Source organism: Pneumocystis carinii (assembly GCF_001477545.1).
Source record: "Pneumocystis carinii B80 chromosome Unknown supercont1.2, whole genome shotgun sequence".
NCBI classification, from domain to species: Eukaryota; Fungi; Ascomycota; class Pneumocystomycetes; order Pneumocystales; family Pneumocystaceae; genus Pneumocystis; species Pneumocystis carinii.
Genome location: NW_017264714.1, coordinates 130,781 through 153,962, shown reverse-complemented (window position 1 = coordinate 153,962; position 23,182 = coordinate 130,781). Strand labels below are relative to the sequence as shown.

The 23,182-nt window shown below is 25.1% G+C and overlaps 8 protein-coding genes across 8 annotated transcripts; 6 read left to right on the top strand and 2 right to left on the bottom strand.

Moving 5' to 3' along the window:
* Positions 1–78: 78 nt before the first annotated feature.
* On the bottom strand, positions 79–606 carry T552_00363 (hypothetical protein). The gene is made up of 2 exons (XM_018368978.1): positions 344–606; positions 79–299 (listed from the first exon to the last, which is right to left on the bottom strand). Exons 1-2 carry the CDS (start codon positions 562–564, stop codon positions 107–109), a joined length of 414 nt encoding a protein of 137 aa, XP_018227243.1. The 5' UTR covers positions 565–606; the 3' UTR covers positions 79–106.
* Positions 607–1,447: 841 nt separating this feature from the next.
* T552_00362 (phosphoribosylaminoimidazole carboxylase, ATPase subunit) lies at positions 1,448–3,418 on the top strand. The gene is made up of 4 exons (XM_018368977.1): positions 1,448–1,520; positions 1,572–2,327; positions 2,373–3,103; positions 3,149–3,418. Exons 1-4 carry the CDS (start codon positions 1,493–1,495, stop codon positions 3,356–3,358), a joined length of 1,725 nt encoding a protein of 574 aa, XP_018227242.1. The 5' UTR covers positions 1,448–1,492; the 3' UTR covers positions 3,359–3,418.
* Positions 3,419–3,753: 335 nt separating this feature from the next.
* T552_00361 (hypothetical protein) lies at positions 3,754–5,193 on the top strand. The gene is made up of 7 exons (XM_018368976.1): positions 3,754–3,854; positions 4,006–4,184; positions 4,314–4,492; positions 4,538–4,575; positions 4,625–4,836; positions 4,885–5,079; positions 5,126–5,193. Exons 1-7 carry the CDS (start codon positions 3,798–3,800, stop codon positions 5,148–5,150), a joined length of 885 nt encoding a protein of 294 aa, XP_018227241.1. The 5' UTR covers positions 3,754–3,797; the 3' UTR covers positions 5,151–5,193.
* A 172-nt stretch (positions 5,194–5,365) lies between these two features.
* Positions 5,366–10,397, top strand: T552_00360 (glycogen debranching enzyme). Its single transcript, XM_018368975.1, has 10 exons — positions 5,366–5,469; positions 5,528–5,673; positions 5,730–6,268; positions 6,313–7,115; positions 7,158–7,432; positions 7,478–9,346; positions 9,388–9,554; positions 9,600–9,686; positions 9,725–10,233; positions 10,274–10,397. The coding sequence occupies exons 1-10, from the start codon at positions 5,404–5,406 to the stop codon at positions 10,361–10,363; spliced, it is 4,551 nt and encodes a 1,516-aa protein (XP_018227240.1). The 5' UTR covers positions 5,366–5,403; the 3' UTR covers positions 10,364–10,397.
* A 2,253-nt stretch (positions 10,398–12,650) lies between these two features.
* T552_00359 (hypothetical protein) lies at positions 12,651–13,460 on the top strand. The gene is made up of 4 exons (XM_018368974.1): positions 12,651–12,847; positions 12,897–13,158; positions 13,202–13,312; positions 13,355–13,460. Exons 1-4 carry the CDS (start codon positions 12,696–12,698, stop codon positions 13,412–13,414), a joined length of 585 nt encoding a protein of 194 aa, XP_018227239.1. The 5' UTR covers positions 12,651–12,695; the 3' UTR covers positions 13,415–13,460.
* A 324-nt stretch (positions 13,461–13,784) lies between these two features.
* Positions 13,785–14,967, bottom strand: T552_00358 (hypothetical protein). Its single transcript, XM_018368973.1, has 4 exons — positions 14,834–14,967; positions 14,697–14,789; positions 14,526–14,646; positions 13,785–14,478 (listed from the first exon to the last, which is right to left on the bottom strand). Exons 1-4 carry the CDS (start codon positions 14,919–14,921, stop codon positions 13,860–13,862), a joined length of 921 nt encoding a protein of 306 aa, XP_018227238.1. The 5' UTR covers positions 14,922–14,967; the 3' UTR covers positions 13,785–13,859.
* A 243-nt stretch (positions 14,968–15,210) lies between these two features.
* On the top strand, positions 15,211–17,191 carry T552_00357 (hypothetical protein). Its single transcript, XM_018368972.1, has 8 exons — positions 15,211–15,457; positions 15,497–15,597; positions 15,657–15,832; positions 15,927–16,059; positions 16,104–16,317; positions 16,363–16,566; positions 16,631–16,921; positions 16,970–17,191. The coding sequence occupies exons 1-8, from the start codon at positions 15,257–15,259 to the stop codon at positions 17,144–17,146; spliced, it is 1,497 nt and encodes a 498-aa protein (XP_018227237.1). The 5' UTR covers positions 15,211–15,256; the 3' UTR covers positions 17,147–17,191.
* A 1,164-nt stretch (positions 17,192–18,355) lies between these two features.
* T552_00356 (hypothetical protein) lies at positions 18,356–22,494 on the top strand (the record flags this gene model as incomplete). Its single annotated transcript, XM_018368971.1, has 23 exons — positions 18,356–18,595; positions 18,635–18,715; positions 18,758–18,876; positions 18,924–19,009; positions 19,055–19,139; positions 19,180–19,305; positions 19,347–19,447; positions 19,490–19,794; positions 19,837–20,025; positions 20,066–20,153; positions 20,202–20,272; positions 20,315–20,578; positions 20,630–20,746; positions 20,813–20,890; positions 20,931–21,034; positions 21,079–21,263; positions 21,307–21,455; positions 21,498–21,626; positions 21,670–21,754; positions 21,796–21,975; positions 22,019–22,088; positions 22,131–22,294; positions 22,342–22,494. The coding sequence occupies 23 exons, from the start codon at positions 18,356–18,358 to the stop codon at positions 22,446–22,448; spliced, it is 3,123 nt and encodes a 1,040-aa protein (XP_018227236.1). The 3' UTR covers positions 22,449–22,494.
* Between the last annotated feature and the right edge of the window lie 688 nt (positions 22,495–23,182).

Here is a 23,182-nt window from a genome sequence, read left to right as displayed (position 1 = left end):
ATTTCATGAAAAATGTTGTTTTGTGTTTTATTACTGTATATAATATTATATAAATTGTCATTTTAAGTAAATGTTTACTTATATAGATAAATTTTGTTTGATACAGTTAATTAAATTTGTAATTATTTTTTAATGTAGGATATCTTTTTTGTGTATTACAGAAATTGCATGTAATAACCATTGTGTCTGCTTCTTTTTTATTATTTTTTGATTGATTTTCTATTCTTATGGATGAAGTAATGGCAGGTAAAAGAATTGTATCGCAGCGCCGACAAAGTGTACGCTTTATTGATGGGTTTCTAATATATTAACAATATGTAATTGTAAAATAAAGAGATGTTACATTTTTAGGACGGCTTTTCGTGCTATTTTTTTAGCAGTATTGATGTAGAATCTAGATAGAGCTAATTTTGACTGAATGTCTTCATTGGCATATGTATTTTGATTGAGAATAGAGTAAGATGTATAAATATTTGCTGCCTGATACAGAAATGAAATGCGAGCATAAAGTTCCTGTTGAGGTACTATTTTGGGTTCTTTTGAAAATTTTTTTTTTTTTGTCATTTGTTATATTTATTTTAAATTATAAAATGTTATATATTTTAGACTATTGGCTATTTTTGAGCTTTACATTTTGTATATTTTAATAAAAAAATATATTTCTAATTAAAAACGTAGTTAATTTATAGACCAGTCTTAGCTTTTTTATTAGTTTATATTTCTGGGTCTTAAACATATTAAGTGAATAAAATGGGCTATTAAAGTTGATAATGTTTATTATTTTATTATTTTGGAATATTTAATTTAAGGCATATACATTGCGTATATGAAATTTAGATAAAAGGTAATATTTATTTATGGATATTAAAATAATGGATTTTTAAGATATGTTTATAAAATTTTATACAATTGAATAAGATTTTTAAAATATTTAAAAAATGATCATTTATGTTTTAAAACTATATACGATTTAGCTTTTTTTAAAATTTTGCAACACAGATAATATATACATTATATTTGTTCTAGATTAATGTAAATATGTGTAGATTTAAAATGTTTGTTTGACAATATATATGTTATTTAATTTTGTATTACATATGTTAATAATATCAAACTAGATTGATCTACATTCATTAGGGTATAGTTAAAGGAAAAATACATTAAATTAGCCATTCATAAAAAATCTCTTTTAGTTTATGTATCCATGTTGTTTTGATTAGAATAATTTTTTCTACTATTTTTGGAGAAAAAAATATACATCATGGTAGAAAAAATATCTATCCATTTTATCTGCTATACAGGAATATATTAATGAAAAGTATAGTTCGTCTATATGGTGACAGTTTGATGTGTTATTTGATTTAGATTAATATAGATTGTATTTCATTATAAAATCTTTATCTTAAACTTTAATATTTTTTATTAAGCCATTATTTTATTATATTAAGTTTTTTTTTTGGCAATTATTTAATATTTTATATAAAATAAAAAGATGGATGGTAGAATAATCGGGATTCTTGGTATTTATGAGGACTTGCGTTATTAATATATACAATTAACATGGAAAATAGGCGGTGGGCAGCTTGGACGAATGCTTGTTCAAGCTGCACAGCGATTAAATATTGAGACAATAATTCTTGATCCTGATGTTAATTCTCCTGCAAAGCAGATAAATTCTTCAGAAAAACATATAAATGGGAGTTTTTCAGATTTTGATAATATCTTATCTCTTGCAAATAAATGTGATGTTCTTACAATTGAAATTGAGCACGTTAATGTCAACGCTTTAGAACATATTTCTTTAGAAGGAAGAGTAAAGGTGCATCCGTCATTTAATACTATAAAAATTATTCAGGATAAATATCTTCAAAAGCTTCATCTTATAAAACATGGAAATCCAGTTGTTGAAAATATTGCTGTTAATAATACACTTGAAGATATTAAGTTAGCAGGTGAAAAATTAGGCTATCCTTTTATGTTAAAGGCACGGACTATGGCTTATGATGGCCGTGGGAATTATAAAGTCGATTGTTTAGAATCATGTAATTCTTCATTAGTAGCTTTTAAGAAAGTACCTCTTTATGCAGAAAGATGGGTTTCTTTTGAAAAAGAATTAGCAGTTATTGTTGTGAGGAATGTGGATGGAGTAATTGGCTCGTATCCCGTTGTAGAAACTGTTCAATCTGATAATATATGTCGTCTTGTTTATGCACCTGCCAGGGTCCCTTCTAGCGTTTTTGAAAATGCGAAGCGAATTGCAGAAAAATCTGTTCAATGTTTTTCTGGGGCTGGTGTTTTTGGTGTGGAAATGTTTTTGACTAAAAGCGGTTTTAATATTTATTTATTTATTTGCACTTATTAATCTTATTCAGGTGATATTATAATTAATGAGATTGCGCCTAGACCTCACAATTCAGGTCATTATACTATAGATGCATGTCCTACTTCTCAATATGAATCACATATTAGGTCTATTTTGAATCTTCCACTTTCCAAAGATTCTTTTATTTTTTCAACACCTGAAACATCTGCTATTATGCTTAATTTAATTGCAAATGGCTCGGAAATGGAATACATGGAAATTTTACAAAGAGCTCTTAAAGTTGAAGGTTCTATAATTCATTTGTATGGAAAAAAAGAGCCGCGAAAAGGTAGAAAAATGGGTCATATTACTATTATTGCTGCATCTATCTCTGAAGCAGAAAATAAACTTTACAAGATTCTCCCATTCTCAGAGATATCTTCGTCATATTGTTTATTGGCTAAAGAGCCATTTATTTTCAGAAAGCCTTTAGTAGCAATTATTATGGGATCTGATTCTGATTTACCAACAATGAAATCCGCAATTGAAATTTTTAGAAAATTTGATGTCCCTATCATGGGCCCTGATATTGTATCTGCTCATAGAACACCTAGAAAGCTTGTGGAATTTTCTTGTAATGCTGCTCTTAATGGCTATAAAGTTATTATTGCTGGCGCTGGAGGAGCTGCTCATTTGCCTGGAATGGTTGCTAGTATGACAACACTCCCCGTAATTGGAGTGCCAATTAAAGGAAGTGCATTAAATGGTGTGGATTCTCTTTACTCTATTGTTCAAATGCCGGTATATTTTTTCTATAATAGAAGAATTTTGTATAACTAGATTTAGCGAGGCGTTCCTGTTGCTACTGTGGCCATAGATAATAGTACTAATGCTGCACTTTTAGCTTTACGTATTATTGGAACTGTAGATAATAGGGTGAAATTTTTGTTAGACGAATATGCTCGGAATATGGAAGCTGATGTCCTTTTGAAAAGTAAGAAACTGCAGGATGTTGGATGGGAACATGTAAGTTTATATCATATATATATTAGATAAGCTCATGTTTGATTTGTATGAAATATAAATAATTTAGATATTTTTATTTGGAAATTCTATAAAGGAAAATTTAATGGTATATTTATTAATATTATGACTACATTCTTTGGTGTATATTATTTTTTATTGTTATAGATATTTCAATTTTTTGATAAGGTTTAACTTATAGGTAAAAAATATACAAGTTAATGAAAAAAGATATTTTATAGTTTTTATGGTTTTAAAAAAAAGAGATAGTTTCGCGATTTTTTTGTGAATATAATTCATATTATTGATTTTTTATATTTTATTTTTCTCTGAATCTACGAGTTTAAAAAAGCCTAAAGGTTAAAAATTTAAGTTACTTTTGTTTTAGAAATTGTCTAAAAAAAACATTTAGAAGCGTTTTTGCTTCATTTATTTTTTTATAAAATAAAGAAAGAATTGATTTTTATCTAAAATGTGGTCTAGTTTTTCAAAGAAGTTTTTATATGGTTATAAAGCAAAAATTGGTCAGGTAAGTTTTTTAATAGGAGTATTACCTCACTTTTTTATATCCTGAGGTACTTTTATATATAAAATAGGCGTCATTGTTTATTAGAATAATTTTAATTTTGTTTTTGTATCTTGTCAATTCTTGAGTATAGATGCTAAAAATTATTCTATAGACTGGATCTCAAAGTACAATGCTTATAATGTCTACGTTCACCTCTTTATCATCTGCTTTTCTTTATTATTATATTTATGGTAACCCTATCAAAGCAATGACTCCTGAAGAACATGGTCTACATCCACCAAAATATCCTTGGCCGCATAAAGGTTTTTTGTCTTCTTATGATCATAAAAGGTATTTCTTTTTTATAGATATTCTTGTTTTATATATATATTCATTTATGATTTATAATGTGATTTATGACTATAAAAATATTATTTTATCTTTCTGTTTTTATCAGGAATATAGGCTAATTATTTTTAGTCTTCGTAGAGGGTATCAGGTTTATAAGGAAGTATGTTCTGCATGTCATTCACTAAGTCTTGTTGCTTGGAGAAATCTTGTTGGTGTTACACATACTGTTGATGAAGTAAAAGCTATGGCTGAAGAACATGAATATGAAGATGGTCCAGATGATAATGGTAATATGTTCATGCGTCAAGGTATATAGTATCGTTGAATAGTTTTATGCTTAAAACAAATTATAGGAAAATTATTTGATTATATGCCAAGCCCGTATCCTAATGTTTGTTTTTATTCTTTTATATGTCTTAATTTAAGTTGTTTGTTATTAGGAAGAGGCTGCTCGAGCTGCAAATGCTGGTGCATATCCTCCTGATCTTTCTCTCATTGTTAAAGCTCGCCATGGAGGTTGTGATTATATTTTTTCTCTTCTTACAGGATATATGGACCCACCCGCTGGTGTTGTTCTTTCTGATGGTATGAATTATAATCCTTATTTTCCTAATGGTCAGATTGCTATGGCAAGAACTCTTTTTGATGGCTTGTAAATATATAAATATCTTGAAAAGAATTCTCTGTTAATGTAAAATAGGATTGAATATGATGACGGTACACCTGCGACCACTTCTCAAATGGCAAAAGATGTAGTGTCTTTTTTAAATTGGGCAGCAGAGCCTGAGCATGATGATCGTAAGCGTATGGGTTTTCAAACATTGATTATTTTAAGTACTTTGTTTGCATTGAATTTATGGGTTAAACGATTTAAATGGGCACCTCTTAAAACAAGGTATATATGTCGTTATTATTGTTTTATTATTATTTATACTGTTTAGAAAAATTGTATACAATCGACCATAATAGGTAATAACATATTTTTCTTAGAATAATTATACATTGCATATATTTATCTATGTATGTATGTATATATATATATATCATTTTGTTGTATATTTTAAATATTAAAAAATATACTGTTTCAATAAATTTTTAATTCTTAATAGAAAAAAATGTAAAAATATCATTTTATATTATGTTTTTCATCTATTAAAATCATTTGTTTGATTTAATATAAAATTATCGAAGATTTAGGATTTAATTATTTTAAGGCGTAATGACTAGAACACAAATTTATAGTGTTAAGTTATCTAGTAGAGGATTTCCTTTAATCTCTGGAAAGGTATTTAATGAAGTTTCATATATTTTTTGAAAATACGCTAATTTTTTAATTTAAATAGTATATTTGTCTTCCTCCCCCTTATGTTCCATATTATCTTCGTTTTGAAACAGATGAGATTAGTTCTATATATTATGAAAGCGTATTAAAGCACAATTTCCCTCCAAAGGATGTAAAATTTGCTAGGGATAAATGGTATGAAGTCCCGTAAGTATATTAATATTAGTTATTGAATTTTGCATATATTCAATAATGTTTTAAAGATTGGATATTAATTTTAATTCTACTACAAAAGTTGATATTTTGATTCATACAGCTGGTTCGTTTTCTTACAAAATAGAATATTCTCAATTGCCACCTTGGGATTCAAAAAAAACTGATCATTTTATTCGAAATTCCACTGATGAATTTTATTTTACTGTATCGCCTGTATTAACGATTAATGATGTATATATTCCTTTGAATTCTCTTGTAATACAAAGTGTTGTTTCTAAGTGGATGGGACCTATTTCAGAATGGGATAAATTTATGTTTTATATTGGAAAAAAAAAAGGGTATAATATGATTCATTTTACACCTTTGCAATCTTTAGGGAAAAGTAATAGTCCTTACAGTATTTATAATCAGCTTGAATTTTCGGATAGTCTTTTTGATACAAAATTAATATCTAATCAGAAAATTGATATTATAAAAAAATATTTAAGAAAAATGGAAACAGAATGGGGTCTTTTATCTATGACAGATATTGTTTGGAATCATACTTCATGTGATTCTAAATGGTTACAAGACCATCCTGAAGCTGGTAATTTTCTAATATACAATTAAATTTAAACTAATTTTTAAAAGGTTACAACTTACACAATTCTCCTCATCTTATTTCTGCATATGAATTAGATACTTCCCTTCTTGAATTTTCTGAAAATCTCGGAAAACTTGGGTATCCTACTAATCCTAATAATAATGATGATCTATTAAAAATTATTGATGGAGTTAAAATTTATGTCTTAGAAAAATTAAAATTATGGGAATTTTATGTGATAGATGTTGAAAAATCTATAAAGGATACTTTAGACTCTTATAAAGAAAAAAGAATTGCTAAATTGGATAGCAATTTTAGTATTGATATTAATTGGTCATTAAAAGAAAAAGTTAATGTCTTTATTAATGCTTCTGCAATAACAAATTATAATATTCTTGGAGAGAGATTTTCTAAGCGTCTTGTTCCTGAAATCGGCGCTGCTATACTTTGTAAGCTATTCGGAGATGATGTAGAAGAACATATATTGGTAAAAGAATTAACCAAAATATTGGATGAATTTAATTTACAATACTATACTGAATATGATTCTGATAAAGAAATAATTATTGATCAAATATATAATCGTTTGAAATATTTAAGATTGGATGAAAATGGTCCAAAGCAAGGGGAAATTTCTCAGAAAAGACCTCTTGTAGAGACTTATTTTTCTCGTATTAAGAAAAATGACGGCTCTTTATTTCAACATGATAGAAATCTATGTTTAGTAAATAATGGATGGGTTTGGAATCCAAGCTTTAATGATTTTGCTAGTGAAAAAAGTAAAGCTTATCTTTTGCGCCAAGTAATAGTTTGGGAAGATTGTGTTAAATTAAGATATGGAGAGAAGCCGGTAAGTTTTTTTAATTTCTAAGGTATTATTGACTTGTTTTAGAGCGATAATCCATATTTATGGGATCACATGACGAAATATACTCAGACTCTTGCAAAATTATTTAATGGATTTCGTATAGATAATTGTCATTCTACTCCTTTGTATGTTGGAGTATATCTTTTAGATAAGGCTAGAGAAATACGGAGTGATTTATATATTGTAGCAGAATTATTTACAGGAAGCGAAGAAATGGATATTGTTTATATGCAGAAATTGGGTATAAGTAGTCTTATTAGGGAGGCGATGCAGGCATCCACTCCTAATGAATTATCAAGGTTAGGTTTTTATATTTATGTTGTGTTATTACTTAGAAAAATCAGTCTTATATATAAGCATAGTGGTAAGCCAATCGGCTCTTTGGATAGTATTTCTTCGAAATATTCCTTTTTGGAAAGAACTGGGGAGGACGATAGAACATCAAATATTATTTATGTTCAAGGCTCACAGATTCATTCTCTATTTATGGACTGTACTCATGATAATGAGATGCCTTCTCAAAAAAGAATAGCACAAGATACTTTGCCAAATGCTGCTTTGGTCGCAATGTGTAATTGTTCTATAGGAAGTGTTATGGGTTATGATGAAATTGTCCCTCATTATATTAATATAGCTGAGGAAACTCGGAAATATTATTATTCTCTGGAAAATACTCTTGGCATAGGGGATGTGAAAGCCGTTTTAAATAAGATTCATGTTGAGATGGGCAAAGAAAGTTTCGAAGAAATGTATGTTTATAATGAAGGCAATTATATTACACTGCATACTGTTAATCCAAAAAATTATCATGGATATTTTTTATTAGCTCATACTGCATTCTTCAGTCATCATGGAAATAATAAAATAGAACCTATTATATTAAGGGGAACAAAAGCTGATGTTATTTTTTCATTGTCATTGGCCGTAAACTCATCTGAAAACTTAGAGGATTCCAATTTTATAAAAGGATTTTCTTCTACAACTATTGAGTTAGATAGTCCTATAATTACTGTGAAAGAGGATTTAGAAGGAATCTTTACCTGTGTCGAAATTCCTAAAGAGTTTCCTCCTGGGAGCATTTTTTTATTAAAGACTTGGATAGAAAATGTTGATGAAAAATTAGACGACTTTATTTCTAGTGATCTTGACAAAGCTATGGAGAATCTTGATTTGACAGATTTAAATGCGGTTATGTATAGATGTAATCAAGAGGAATATGATACTATTAATAATGGAACTTATAATATTCCAGACTTTGGAGATTTGGTTTATTGTGGATTTGAAGGATGGATGACTCTTTTTAATGAAATTATTCAAAATAATAATTTAGATCATCCTCTATGTAAACATCTTCGTCAGGGTCAGTGGGCTTTAGATTATATAGTCCAAAGATTGTATAAAATGGGAAACATATTGAGTCGACTTCATTTACCTGCAATTTGGCTTGAGAAACGTTTTTCTAGAATTAAGAAAGTTCCCAGTTTTCTATTGCCACGTTATTTTATTACAGTTGTGTATTTGGTATCAATAGCTGCGCGAAATAGGGCTATTAGTCTTATGTCATTGCATGTTCAAAATGGGCATTCTTTTATTAAATCTTTAGCACTTTGTTCTGTACAGTTGCATGGTATTGTTAAGTCAGCTTCTCTTAATCCTTTTGTAAATACACCATGTATTGCTGCTGGTTTGCCGCATTTTTCCTGTGATTGGAAACGTTGTTGGGGTCGAGATGTCTTTATTTCTCTTCGAGGTATATTTCTTGTAACAGGAAGGTTTGATGATGCAAAAAGACATATTCTTGCGTTTGCATCTGTTTTGAGACACGGGTTGATTCCAAATCTTCTTGATTCTCTGAAAAGACCACGTTATAATTCTCGTGATTCTGTTTGGTTTTTTTTACAGGCAATTCAAGAATATACTAAATTAGTCCCCAATGGGATACAGATATTGTATGAACGTGTTAAAAGGAGGTTTCCTAAGGATGATTCTTATGTTGAATTGGATGATTATAGAGCATATTCTTACGAGTCAAGTATTTTAGAAATTGTTCATGAAATAATGCAACGGCATGCTTCAGGTCTTCATTTTAGGGAAGAAAACGCTGGAATGGGTTTAGATATGCAAATGACTGATAAAGGTTTTAATATTGATATTTATGTTGATTGGAAAACAGGATTAATATTTGGAGGTTCTCAATATAATTGTGGAACATGGTAAAATCATTATAATACTTTCTAAAATTCTAAGAGTTTAGGATGGATAAAATGGGCGAAAGCCTTAAAGCTGGAAATAAAGGTGTTCCTGGGACTCCAAGAGATGGTGCTGCTATAGAAATATCTGGAATGCTTAAAAGTACATTAAGATGGATAAATAAACTTCGAAAAAAAAATATATATTTATGGGATTACGTTGTTGTTCAAGGTAAATACGATTGTTTTTATATTGAGCATCGTTAATGTAAAAAAGAAAATGGTTGTTCTAAAAAGATAGCTTTTGAAGAATGGGAAAGGAAAATTCAAGAGAATTTTGAATTTTGCTATTATATACCACTTGGTATTTCTTTTTTTATATTTTTTTATCTAATGATTTAGATCCTCAAGAAGATTTCAAATATGATCTTAATACCTCAATGATTAATAGGAGAGGAATTTATAAAGATCTTTATCATAGTAGTAAAGAGTATGAGGATTATCAACTTAGGCCTAATTTTGCTGTTGCAATGGTCGTAGCACCTGAGCTTTTTGTTCCTGGGCATGCTTTTAAAGCTATTGAAATAGCGGATAGTGTGATTCGTGGACCTATGGGAATGTTAACTTTAGATCCTTCTGATAAAGATTATCATCCATATTATATAAATTTTTATGATAGTGATGATTTTGCAACATCTAAAGGCAGAAACTATCATCAAGGACCAGAATGGTTATGGTGTACTGGATACTTTTTGAGAGCATTTCTTTATTTTAATACATTTTATTATTGTAGTATGAAAAATAAAATTACAACTTGTTATTATATTCATGATCGTTTGGCTATATTGATGAAAAGGATTCAAGAAAATCCATGGGCAGGTTTAGATGAATTAACCAATAAAAGCGGTGAGGTATTAAAATTTTGGTTTTATACTATTCTGAAAAAAATAGTTTTGCATCGATAGTAATTATACTCAATCATGGTCTGTATCTACTATGTTAGATCTTTATGATGATATTTTGAAATTGCAATTCTCGTAAAAATTATAGTTTTATAGTTTTATTTAAATAATGATATTAATGATTTGTATATTTTATAAAAATGCTAAGTATTTCAAATAATATCTTTTGCAAAAATTATAATATTTTTGTTAATTTTTTGTATTTTTATGAAAATTTTTTAATAGATTTTCAATCAAAAAGACAGTTAAAAATTGTTGTAAATTATGTTTCTTTTTTTTTTCATTATTGAATATGTTATTAGAAAATAATTAATTACTTTTTTGTGTTAAATAATTTCATTTTAAATGGAGTAAAATTACTTGAAAGTTTTTATGTATAGATTTATATTGGTATTTGTATTTTTTAGAAAAAAAATTAAACATTTTTTGGATAACCATTTTTTAAGACACAAGTATATATTTTGCAGTATTGAATTTGCTTTAATACTTTTTAGGATTACGATTTTTTAGGAATAAGATTGAAATATAATTAAATTTTTAAAGTGTTTTTATAAAAGATATTTCGATTTTTATAAAAGAATTAATTTTGTAATAAATATTAATTATTGAATATTAATTCTAATAAAATAAATATATGATTAGATTTAAAAGATAATTTTCATTTATTAAAAATATCCTTGATATTAAAAAATGACTTTAGAGTTATGATATTTTATAGTAGAGGAATATTATATGTTTTATTAAAAATATAAATTAGCTTTTTAAGTTCGAAATTATATTTTTTAATATTTTTATTTTTTTCATTAAATATATTATAAAAATGATTAGATATATTTTCTGTAGCTATTTTTATTATTATAATTCTTTATATCTGTTAATTCTTTTTTAAATGACTTAATGGATTTTTTTAAATTTATGAAATTAAAACTTTCGAAAAAATATACTTTTTTAATCTACACATAATGTAATATAATTTAATAGAAGAAATTTATATAAATTAAATATAAAAACATTTTTTTCAAACAAAAATTGTCATATTTTATATATTATTTTAATAATGGTTTAATTAATTCTGTAAATTTATTAAAAAAATCATGTACAAAAATGAATAATTCTTCATGAATCGAATAATTCATATAGAAAATAGTGTATACATAAAATATTTAAAACGAGTTACATAAATATAACATAAGTATTAAGTTTAAGTTAAATATTTAAAATATATATATTATTTGTTGTTTTTATTATTATAAGATATGTTTTTATTGAATTTGTTGAACTTTGATGTTTAATCTCTTATAAAGTTATAGATAATGAAAACGTTTCAGTTTTAATTTTATAAATATTGGTTTATATTGGTTTTTTCTAAGAATTATTTTTTGGTTTTCATGTTTAACTTAAATAAAGATTAATATCTTAACATTTTTTAAAGATTAATGTATTTAATTTAGATATAGTGTTTCGAAATTTTGGCTGAAATTATAAATAGAAATTATTGTTTGAGTATTTTTAGATGAGAATATATATAATTATTTGAGATGATATAAAAAATATTTTTAAAAATCATCTTTTATGTTTTTAAAATATTATAATAGAAATTAATCAGGATTTTAATCTTATATGCTAAAGTTTTCTGAAAAAATGTAGTATATATATATTGAATCTAAAAGTCTTTTTATGTTTTTTTATAAATTTAAAATGATTTATAATTCTTGTTCTATGTTAATATTTTATTAGAATAACTTTTTTTCAAGTGATTTCTTTATATGTTTTTTAATACTTCCCCATAGGTCTCTTTGAGAATTTTAGGTGATGAAGTATTGTATTAAATCTTATTGTTTCCTGTTTTCGAGTTTCTTTTACTTGTTTCTTTGATTTTTCAGTATCCGATTCTCTGTTTCTTTAATTATCTCCCATAAGGAGTTAAATATTTCTTTAATGTTTAATAAAAGTTGAGATTTTTTTTTGTTTAGTCTTTTATGAAAAAATGAACTTAATATTGGTTTCCGTTAAAATCCTGTATTTCCTATATTAAAACTATTTTAAAACGACTTATTGTATTACTCAATATCCATTTTTTATGTCGTGTTCCAAGTTTCTGATTTTTTGATATAGTTTTATCTTTTTTTTTAAGTATATTTTGAAATAAATTATCAACAATAGTATCTGTTTTGTCTTTATTTTTAAAATATTTATTTAATTTTTGATAACTTTCTGAATATTGTTTATGTTTATTTATTTTTGACTATTAATAAATTAAAGTTTAAATTTTATATAAAAAACCATGTTTCGATAAAATTAATCATATCGAGTATACTTTTTTCATACGTTTAATAAATTATATTAAAACTTATTTTTAAGATAATTTTTGTTTCTATATAGTTTTTATTTTTTAAACGAAATTTTGCAAGATGAGATGTTTGATTGTTACGGAATGGACTGGTTTTCAGTCAACTCGAGTTTCTAGATTTAGATTATTGTTTATACGATTTAAATCGTCTGCAACAAATTCTAAAGTAGATATGTTTCCAAGAGATTCACAAAACTCATTATCATGGAATGAGTATATTTTTATTAGTATTTTTTAATTATTTTTTATTTAGTTATTTTAGATTTTTATATTTACGTCGTCAAAATTTACGATCTGGCTTGATTGCTTCTATTCCTTCGTCTTTTATTGGTTTTTCCTTAGGATATTTTTATTTTGCTACAATTCAAGTCGATCCTACGCAGACAATTTTTGGAATAGATCCTTTTGTAGTATATTTGTTAGCGACATTAGCTTCTGGGGGAGCTGGCTGGCTACTTGGTCGGCCTATAGGCATTGCATTATGGAAAAGTTTTCATTTTAAAAGAAATAAATTAGTTCAAGAGGTATTAATATTATGTTTTGCTCATTTTTTTGATAAATTTGTAGAAAGAGCGTGACTTTTTTTTGCACATTCAAAAAAACAGAGTAGATCCTAGATATCAGTCTATAAATAATCCAGTTCCTGATTATTATGGAGAAAAGATTGGTTCACTATCTGTTTTTTTCTTTTTATTATATTATATAATCTAATTTTGATAGGATTATAGAAGATGGTTAAGAGATTGTAGAGTTTATAGGAAAAAGGCACCAATTGAATAAATACGGCCAATATAATGTTTATACTATCCGATTCCTTATATATTTATCATTATTATATATTATTTTATTTAATATATTGGAAATTCTTTGTTTATACTACTCCATGATTTTAATCCGCCAATAACATCTTTAGCACTCAAAATATCAAATTTTTCATAAAGTAATTTCACTGCAAGTTGAGATCTATTTCCTGATTTGCATATGACATATATTTGTTTATTTTTATCAATAGGAAGATATGAAAGGTTATATAAATCAGCCAATGGAATATCTACTGTATGTAAATAAATAAAAAAAATAGCTATTTAGATTACTTATAGAGGATGGTATGGAACATGCTTTAAATTCTGTTTCATCTCTAACATCAATTAATATAACTTGAGATTTTTTTTTAGATTCAAATATATAATTTAATTCCTAAAAAAAATGAGTGTTTATATATAAATTATGTGATATTTCCCTTCGCAGTAATCCTCTGCTCTTTTTCCAAGATTTCCTCCTTGCATATAGTATTTAAATTATAATAAGATCCTTCTTCAATTATATTTTTTGTAATTAAAGGTTTATCTCCACAACTTGGACATGAGCTTTTCCTTGGACGAAGCTTAATAAACTTAAATTGAGGAACCGAAAATGCTGAAAATATAGTCATGTAGGATACATAATTATTTGTTTCTATGTTGTTATATTCGGATAATAGCTGTTGTGATAACAAAATTTTTATTGTTTCTAATGCTTGTAATGTCCCCATTATTCCAACAACCATCCCTAATATACCATTTCCCTCGCATGTTTGATTTGTTTCTTCCGGAGATGGTACAGGAAAAAGACACCTGTAACAGCAGCTTCCTCGAAATCCATAAATACAAAGTTGTCCTTCTGTTCTTACAGCACTAGCACTAATTAAAGGTTTTTTTAAAAGAATACATGTATCCGATATAAGATAACGTATTGATTGATTATCTGTACAATCAAGAATGATATCATATGGTTTAATAATATCTATTGCTGAAGATGGAGAAATATGTGTGGAATAACCAATAAATTCTACAAAAGGATTCAGGCTATAGATAGTAAACTTTATTGCACGTATGCATATATATTCGTTTACTCTTTTAAATACTCAATAGCAGAATTAACTTTTTTCTGTCCTAATTTAGACGATGTATGCAATATTTGTCTATGACAATTTGATATGTCCACATAATCTCCATCAACTATTCCAATAGTCCCTAAATAGTTAATCATATTTTTAATATTTTATAAAAAAAAAATATTTTACCAATTCCTGCTCCCGTTAAATAAACTAAAGCAGGACAACCTAAACCTCCTGCACCTATAACCAATACTTTTGCTTTTTTTAAAGTGTTTTGACCTATCGGTGTTGGATTTAAAAAATATATATTTAATTATAATCACCTTCTATGCCTATTTCTGGTATAATTATTTGTCGACCATATCTTTTAAATTCTTCAAGATATAATCCATTATATTCTTTATTACTCATGTTTTTCTTAAATTCTTTTTCTTTATCAGAAAGTTCTGATTTATGTTCTTTTATCTTTTTTTTTTAAATATTTTATTTCAGAAGCTATTTTGTTATCAAAATTAAATTTTTTATCGTAAAAATTATAAAATTTTTAAGGTTCATTTAAATTTGAAATCATAAAAATAACTATTGAATAAAGTGGTTGGGAGTCAAATTTCTTTTTGAGTTGTTATATGCTTTCGTAGGTGTCTTTGAGTTGCTGATAATATATATATATTAAGAAATTTGTGTTTGTTTCTTAAAAATTTGTTAGATTTCAAATTTTTATTGAAACTATTTTCACTGAATTCCTTATGCTATATCTTGATGGCCTTCTCTTGAGTGTTAGAGAAATTCCTGGATATCCTGTTGTTTGTCGTTATATAAAATCTTCATATCAAAATGATCCTGTTCGTTCTATTATTGAACTTCTTCTTATTTTCTTTGTTATAAGATATATTTTTTCGACTAGATATAGCCCTGAAAAGAATAATTATGTAAAACTTTCTGAAAAGGTAATTTATGATAATTAAGTTTTATTTTAACTTTTTTAGGAAATTGATGATCTAGTAGATGAATGGATCCCTGAAAGTCTTGTTTCTAATCCAACAGAGGTAGAAGAACTAGAAATAGAAAAAGTTCCTGTTATAATTGGGTATGTTTTTAAGTTAATATAGTTTATTTGTATTTATAATGCTTATTGATGATTTATAGTAGTGTCGATTCTAAAGTTAGACTTTCGTCATCTCCTACAAGAACTATAATTCATCTTTCATCATATAATTTTTTGGGTTTTATTTCTTCTGGTTTACTGCAAAAGAAGGCAATTGAAGCGTTACGAAAATATGGTGTTGGACCATGTGGTCCGCCGGGATTTTATGGAACTCAAGGTTAGAATTTTAAAAGAAAAAAAGTAATTTTTTATATTTTTTTTTTTTAAAAAAATTATTTTATATTTTTCGATAACATAATCTAATTTATTAGATGTACAGATGGTTTTAGAACAGGCACTTGCGAATTTTCTGGGAACTGAATCTGCAATTCTTTATTCCCAAACATATTCTACTATTTCTTCTGTTATCCCTGCGTTTTCTAAACGTGGTGATATTTTAGTTGTGTAATTTTCTAACTATTTGTTTGCATTTGTTTCTCATATGATAGTGACCGTGGTGTGAATTTTGCAATTCAGAAAGGGATTCAAATATCTCGTTCTACTATACGATGGTTTGATCATAATGATATTTCTTCTCTTGAGAATGTTTTGGAAGACATTCGTATTGATCAAATGGTATCACGTAGGCCCCTTACACGAAGATTTATTATTATTGAAGGATTAAGCGAAAATTTTGGTGATATTTGCAATCTTACAAAAATTGTAAAATCTTAGATTATTATTTAATAATTTTTAAATTTAAATTAGATCGAGCTTAAAAAAAAATATAAGTATCGATTAATACTTGATGAATCATGGTCATTTGGTACATTAGGTAGATGTGGACGCGGAGTAATCGAATATTATGGATGTGATCCACAGGATGTTGATATTTTAGTTGGATCCTTAAGTACGTCTCTTTGTAGTGGTGGTGGATTTTGTGCAGGTGCTTCAGAAATTATAGAACATCAGGTATGTTTTATTTATTTTCATGTTTTATGACTTTATTATTTGAAATTTTAATATTATTAAATAGAGAATAACGGGGGCTTCTTATGTTTTTTCTGCTGCATTGCCTGCATCTCTTGTTGTAGTTGCTTCTCAGGCAATACTTATGCTTCAACAATCATCTTCTGTTGACTATTTTATTACTTTAAGAGAAAATTCTAATGTATTTCGATCGATAATTGAAATGAGTGAATTTATAGATATAAGTAGCCATAAAGATAGTCCCATAATTATTTTTCGTATAAAAAAGGAAATTTCAGATAAATATGGCTGGTCTTTTGATGAAATAGAAAGAATTCTTCAAGAAATTGTAGATGAAGTAAAGTATTTAAAAAAAAAATGTTCTAAAACTAAAAAATATTGCTAGTCTCTTAATAGTGGTATACTTATTACACGCGTTAAGAAAATTAATTCTCAAGAGATTTGGAAATTTGATCCAAGTATTCGTCTCTGTATAAATGCTGATTTGTCCAAAAAAGAAATTGAGAAGTCTGCTATAATTGTAAAATCAGTGATTAGTAAAATTTTGAAGTCAAAAAAATAATATATTTAGATTTTCGTTTTATTTTTAATTGTATATATATAAATGTGTAATAATATTTGTTATTTTTAGAAAATATTGAAGTTATGAATGTTACTGTTTAAAAAAAATATTTATATTTGAATTTTATTTAAAGTTATATTTGTTGAATTTTTTAGAAATTATTTGAGATATTGTAATAGTATTTAAAATTAATTTTTCTTATATTTATTACAAATATAAAATTGGAAAAAATTGGGAAATAATTAAATATTTGACTAGGTTTAATATATAATTATAACAATTATATAATTTAATAATATATATTAAAAAATATCAAATATTTTATTATATTCTACTGGGATTTAAAAGTTTATAAAATTCAAAACGTTGGATATAAAAATATTTTTTATTAAAATATAATATTTTTATAATAAAGATGTTATTTTGAGTTCCTATTTTTTTTAATTAAGATATGTATAATTTGTATTAAAATTTAATATATAATATTTGGTATATTGAATGAGACATTTGGAAATTGATTAATGTTATATATAATTTTACATGTAATTAAATATATAATGCATCATTGTTATATTTATTCATTGTGGAGTTTTTTTAATAGTGTTTTGTTTATTAAAAATATTAAATTAGTATATTTTGTAAAATTATAATGTTATAAAATAATATATTAAGATAATTACATATTTCTAAAATGTGATTTAATTTCTTAAAATTATATTATTTTTAAAAAAAATCTTAAAGTCACAAAAATTTATTTACTAAATCTTTATGAAAAAATTAAACATTAAATAATGTAGTTTTTGTTAGATTTTTTAGTAAAAATTTAAACTAAATATATTTTTATACTTTAAATTGTTTTATATGACGTTACCGGTATTTTTTTTATCTTTAAAGATTTATATATTATATAAAATATTTTAGTTAATACTTCAAAAGAATATATATGGGTTATGATAAATATATTTTAGAAATTTGTAAAAGATTTGTATATTTTTAATAAAGTATTAATAATATAATAGTTACTTTTTATTATTATTTACATATATTTAGGATTTATTTACAATAAAACTCGGAGTATTAGATGCTTATATTTTGATTTTTTAAGTCTAATTTGAAAGTTAAATATATTCGAATACTATTATATTTAAGTATTTATCGTGAAATTAGAAAATTGTGTTTATATTGTTTTATGAAAATAAGTCCTATTAAATGGATATTTCAAAATCTGTTTCTTTACGTCTTCTTGGTCAATTTTATCGATTTATTTTATCATTACGTGATGTTTTAAGATATCGTTTTAAAAATTATGATCAAGAATGGTTAAAGAAAATAGAAAATTTGCCGAAATTATCTTCACTTTTAGATGATTGTATTGTGTGTTTTAATGATATACATAAAATAGCACCTCTTGAGCCTACTATTATTACAATAGTATCATCTCAAACAGAAGTATTTTTGAAAATGTTTACTTTTATCTAATATATTTAGATTGTTAATTCTGTTATTCGGAGGATTTTTATAAGGTCTCGAGGCAAGCCTACAAATATTATTTCTCAGGGCTATAGAAGAGTTTGTTTTATGTGACTTTTTTCTTTTGTTAATTTGGATAAGGGCAGTGATACTATACAAACTGCTACTGCAGGTGCATTTGGAGATGCTATTGTGAATTATTTTCCAAATAATCATGTTACGTTTCTTAGATCAGATAACTGGGAAACACTTTTGCAATTGTAAAATTATATATATATATCTTATGAATTAGTGTTAAAAATAAAAGTGTTGGTGATAGATTTATGGTTGATCTCTTACTTGAAACAAGTATGTTTATGGCATTACCTCGAGATAATTACTTTCAGTTTTGTGGTAAGTTGTTTTTCTTAATTTTACTTTGTTTTTTTAATATATGAGGAATTCCATTACATGAGGTTAGTTCTCTTACAAACCTTAAAAGAAGTTGTTCTTTTTTTGAGAGAAATTGTATTAAAAAATCTAAGTATATCTATCAAAATTATTTTTAATTTTTAATTTTTTAGATCTGTATCTTTTTCTATGCAGTATGAAAACTCTAAACAATCTTTTGAAGCAAACAAATTGGATGGAATTACATTGACAAATATGGTGCCACGAGAAGACTCTTTGGTTAATATGCAGGAATTTAAGTATGAAATCTTAAGAAATGCTGAGTTTTTCTAATTAATAGACGTTCATATAATGAGATTATGATAATACGTTCCAGGATATTTTACGCTCGACCAGTATATAATTCACGTAACAAAATTTTGTTTGGATTTCCTCGTATTCGTATTGAGTTACTGTTTTTTAAAAAAAATAAATTATATTTAGATCTATTAAGTCGCTATAATGATCCGGATAATTTATTTCATTCTATTTCTCTTTTAATTCATATTTTTCCGCGTCAATTTCGTCTACATAATATTTTTACATCTATTACTGATAAAAAGGATATTATTCAATCTTTAAAAGATTATACAATAAAAGAAGAGATTTATGGTTTACTTCGCGATAGAAATAAAAAGATATCAATTCCTAAAAGATTAAGAAAATTCTTAAAAATCATTCCAATTTTACAAAAACGGCATAAATTATGTTTTTATAAAACTATGTTGGATCATTACTGTCCCATTAAAGTTATTAGATTATTTCTAGAAATATTGTCTAATATTGTTTAGGAATGTTCAAATTTGAATATTTTGACAACTAAATGGGATTATACTGGTAATTATCACGTCCTTCATAAATTAGAACAATCTTCTATAGAGTTTAATTCTTTCTCGTTAAAAACATTGAATAATAATTCTAATCAAAAAGATGACCAAATGAATATTAATTTTATTAAGTTAGCAACTCCTTATTCTCATGTTTGTTTTTATTATATTGATGTTTTTTAATATTTTTTAGGTTTCGTGTTTTTTAAGAGCTGTAATGAAGCGAATAATTCCAAAAGAATTTTATGGCTCTGATTGCAATTTTGAAAATATTCTCAATAGTTATAATTTTCTTTAGAATATTAATTTTTTAAAGTAATTTAATATAGGTATAAATATGTTTGTTCGAATGCGAAGATTTGAATCTATATCTCTTCATGATTTGATGCATTGTTTGAAAGTATGATATTTTAATATTTTTTCTTTTATTAATCTTTGAAAGATAAAAACAGTTTCCTGGCTTGAAAAAAGTAATAATTGTCGTATGTCTTTATCGGATTTTCAGAAAAGAGTTAGCATATTTTCTGAACTTATATATTGGACATTTGATTCCCTTCTAATTCCTTTGATTCGTTCTCATTTTTATGTTACTGAAAGTAGTGTTTATCGGAATAAAGTTTTATATTTCAGGCACGATGTATGGAAAAGTCTGTCAGAACCTCATTTATGTCGTATTAAATCTTTGATGTTTGATGATTCGTCTTTGGTAACAATTACTGTTAATTATTATGAATTAATTGTTTTCTTATATGATAAGATAAACTTAAAAGAAGTTAATAGCGATTTTTATTTAGGATATTCATATATACGGCTTCTTCCAAAAGAGACTGGAGTAAGACCTATAGTGAATTTAAGAAGAAAACAGATTAGAATAGTATATTATTGTTTATAATTTGTATAATTATAATTATTTTAGGAAAGGTTGGTTATTGGAAATAAGCGATATAAAAAAATTATTTCAATGCCAAGTATTAATTCTATGGTAAATACTGTATTTTATGTATTAACATTTGAAAGAGTGAGAACTTTGGATCTTAATTATTGCTAAATATTATTAGGAAAGAAGTCCTAATTGTTTAGGGTCATCTTTATTTTCAATTAATGATATTTATAAAAATATTAAAATGTTTAAAAAATACATTAATAACAATTGCTTGCAAAAGTATAAGGATAAGGATATATTACTAATATATTTATAAATTCTAGGAAAAAACTTTATTTTGTAAAAGTCGATGTTAAAAATTGTTTTGATACTATTGATCAAGATAAGGTTCTAGAATTGGCTATTAATATTTTGCAAGAAGATGAATATATTTTAAGAAGATTTGTCTTAATTACATCAAATTTTGGAAAATTTAGCAAAAAATTTATTTCTAGAGCTGGTTCTTCAGGTAATAATAATATAGCATTTTAAGTGTTTTATATCTCTATTAGATGATTTATGTCATTTTAAAAAGTTTGCGGATGATATTAGTCATATATATCGTCATTCTATTATTGTTGATCAAGTTGTTCACTCGTTTAAAGATAAAGATGATATAATTAAACTTTTACGTAAACATGTTAAGGGGAATTTAATTAAAGTTAGGAATCTAGTATTTTCTTTTATAATAATTATTTTTTAGATAGGAAAGAAATTTTATAAACAAGTAAAAGGAATTCCTCAAGGATCGATTTTGTCTACGATGCTTAGTGCATGTTTCTATGGAAATTTAGAAAAGAATTGCTTAAAATTTATTCAACAGCCGGATACCGTATATAGTTTTGTATTTCATTTATCTATTTAATAATTATTAGATTTTATTAAGGTTTGTTGATGATTTTCTTTTAATATCTTTGGATAAAACTATCGCTAAGAGATTTTTGGAGTGTATGCATAAAGGTAATTGATTTTTTTTTTTTTTTTTTTTGAAAAAAGTGTAGGATATCCTCAATATAATTGCTATGTTAATCCGGATAAGAGCCTTGTAAATTTTGAAGTAAGTGTAAACGGATTCAAAGTAAATCGTTTATTAGGATCTCGTGAATTTCCATATTGTGGAAATTTAATAAATATAGAGACTCTTGATGTTAAAAAAGATTATTCTAGGTTATCTGGAAGAGGTGATGTTATCACTATATTATACTTTTATTGATATATTATTAGATATTGATGATACATTAACAATAGAATATTCCCATAATCCTGGAAATGCTATATTAATTAAATCATTTCAGTAGGTAAAAATGAGTTCTTATTTAATCTATTTATGATATAGGTCGTTGAAATTAAATGCTCATCCATTATTTATAGATACGGATCTTAATTCCTATTATACTGTTTTATTAAATATATATAATTCATTTATTTTTTGTGCTATGAAAATGCATAGATATATTAAAGTAATGAAAGGGCAAAAGCCAAGTCAAAATAGAATATTGAGTTTTTTCTAATATTTTTTAAATTATGTAATAACTAATATAAATTAGTGTTTATTGAAGAATGTTCAAATTTTATGTTATCATATATTAAAAGTAGAGAATTAACCATTTCACATGCTAAATGTTCTGTTAATCCTGGTCATGTAAAATGGTAACTATATTTGTATCACAATAATTTTTTAAGCATAGTAAGGCTTGCACATCATGCTTTCTGGAGGATATTTCAAAAAAAACAAACTTTTTATCCTGATGTTTTATATAAATTAAATTTATATTTAATTAATGCTAAAAAAGGTCGTGATTTTAAAGTACTTTCAAAAATTATATCTTTTCAAAATTTAGAATTATTTGAGGCCTTTGTTTATTGAGTTTTAGATATGTTATATTTTGTTTTGAAAAGTATTTTAGTTATATTTTAGGTCTTATAAAGATATTTTAAACTGATTTTAAAAACTAATGATTTTAATTAAGAATTTTGATTATTTTTGTAATACTAATGAATATTTAAAATAAATGATTGGATTATGGAATTATATTTTATTTTTTAAGAAATAAGAAATATAAATATATAAATTTATATTAAAATATTTATTAGTAAAAAAAAAACGTTTATTAGTAATTTTATCCATATTAAAATTCTGTATTTAAGATAATTAAGTTTCCATAAAGAATGTTGTTAAAAAATATATTTTTAAAAAGTTAATATTTAGGTGTTGATTTAAAAAATAAAAAAAATAATCAATCATATTGTATTCTATTTAAGTTAAACAGTGTATTGGATTTATAATTTATTAATATTTAACTTTTTATTAATATTTTAGTATTTATTTTAGATTTAATATGTATTTTTTAAAAAAGATAAATTAAGTTAAAATATAAAATAGATATA

Bases quoted from the DNA above. Each gene is read 5' to 3' on its own strand.
- T552_00358 (XM_018368973.1), bottom strand. From the start codon at position 14,921: ATGAGTAATAAAGAATATAATGGATTATATCTTGAAGAATTTAAAAGA. The intron at 14,790-14,833 runs GTGATTATAATT...CAACACCGATAG, and splicing joins ACCAGAAATAGGCATAGAAG to GTCAAAACACTTTAAAAAAA. The intron at 14,647-14,696 runs GTAAAATATTTT...TTAACTATTTAG, and splicing joins TTTAACGGGAGCAGGAATTG to GGACTATTGGAATAGTTGAT.
- T552_00357 (XM_018368972.1), top strand. From the start codon at position 15,257: ATGCTATATCTTGATGGCCTTCTCTTGAGTGTTAGAGAAATTCCTGGA. The intron at 15,833-15,926 runs GTTAGAATTTTA...CTAATTTATTAG, and splicing joins GGGATTTTATGGAACTCAAG to ATGTACAGATGGTTTTAGAA. The intron at 16,567-16,630 runs GTATGTTTTATT...ATTATTAAATAG, and splicing joins CAGAAATTATAGAACATCAG to AGAATAACGGGGGCTTCTTA.
- T552_00359 (XM_018368974.1), top strand. From the start codon at position 12,696: ATGAGATGTTTGATTGTTACGGAATGGACTGGTTTTCAGTCAACTCGA. The intron at 13,159-13,201 runs GTATTAATATTA...ATAAATTTGTAG, and splicing joins GAAATAAATTAGTTCAAGAG to AAAGAGCGTGACTTTTTTTT. The intron at 13,313-13,354 runs GTTTTTTTCTTT...TAATTTTGATAG, and splicing joins AAAAGATTGGTTCACTATCT to GATTATAGAAGATGGTTAAG.
- T552_00360 (XM_018368975.1), top strand. From the start codon at position 5,404: ATGACTAGAACACAAATTTATAGTGTTAAGTTATCTAGTAGAGGATTT. The intron at 7,433-7,477 runs GTTAGGTTTTTA...TAGAAAAATCAG, and splicing joins ACTCCTAATGAATTATCAAG to TCTTATATATAAGCATAGTG. The intron at 9,347-9,387 runs GTAAAATCATTA...CTAAGAGTTTAG, and splicing joins CAATATAATTGTGGAACATG to GATGGATAAAATGGGCGAAA.
- T552_00361 (XM_018368976.1), top strand. From the start codon at position 3,798: ATGTGGTCTAGTTTTTCAAAGAAGTTTTTATATGGTTATAAAGCAAAA. The intron at 3,855-4,005 runs GTAAGTTTTTTA...ATTATTCTATAG, and splicing joins ATAAAGCAAAAATTGGTCAG to ACTGGATCTCAAAGTACAAT. The intron at 4,837-4,884 runs GTAAATATATAA...AATGTAAAATAG, and splicing joins AGAACTCTTTTTGATGGCTT to GATTGAATATGATGACGGTA.
- T552_00362 (XM_018368977.1), top strand. From the start codon at position 1,493: ATGGATGGTAGAATAATCGGGATTCTTG. The intron at 1,521-1,571 runs GTATTTATGAGG...CATGGAAAATAG, and splicing joins TAGAATAATCGGGATTCTTG to GCGGTGGGCAGCTTGGACGA. The intron at 2,328-2,372 runs GTTTTAATATTT...AATCTTATTCAG, and splicing joins AATGTTTTTGACTAAAAGCG to GTGATATTATAATTAATGAG.
- T552_00363 (XM_018368978.1), bottom strand. From the start codon at position 564: ATGACAAAAAAAAAAAAATTTTCAAAAGAACCCAAAATAGTACCTCAA. The intron at 300-343 runs GTAACATCTCTT...TTAATATATTAG, and splicing joins CGAAAAGCCGTCCTAAAAAT to AAACCCATCAATAAAGCGTA.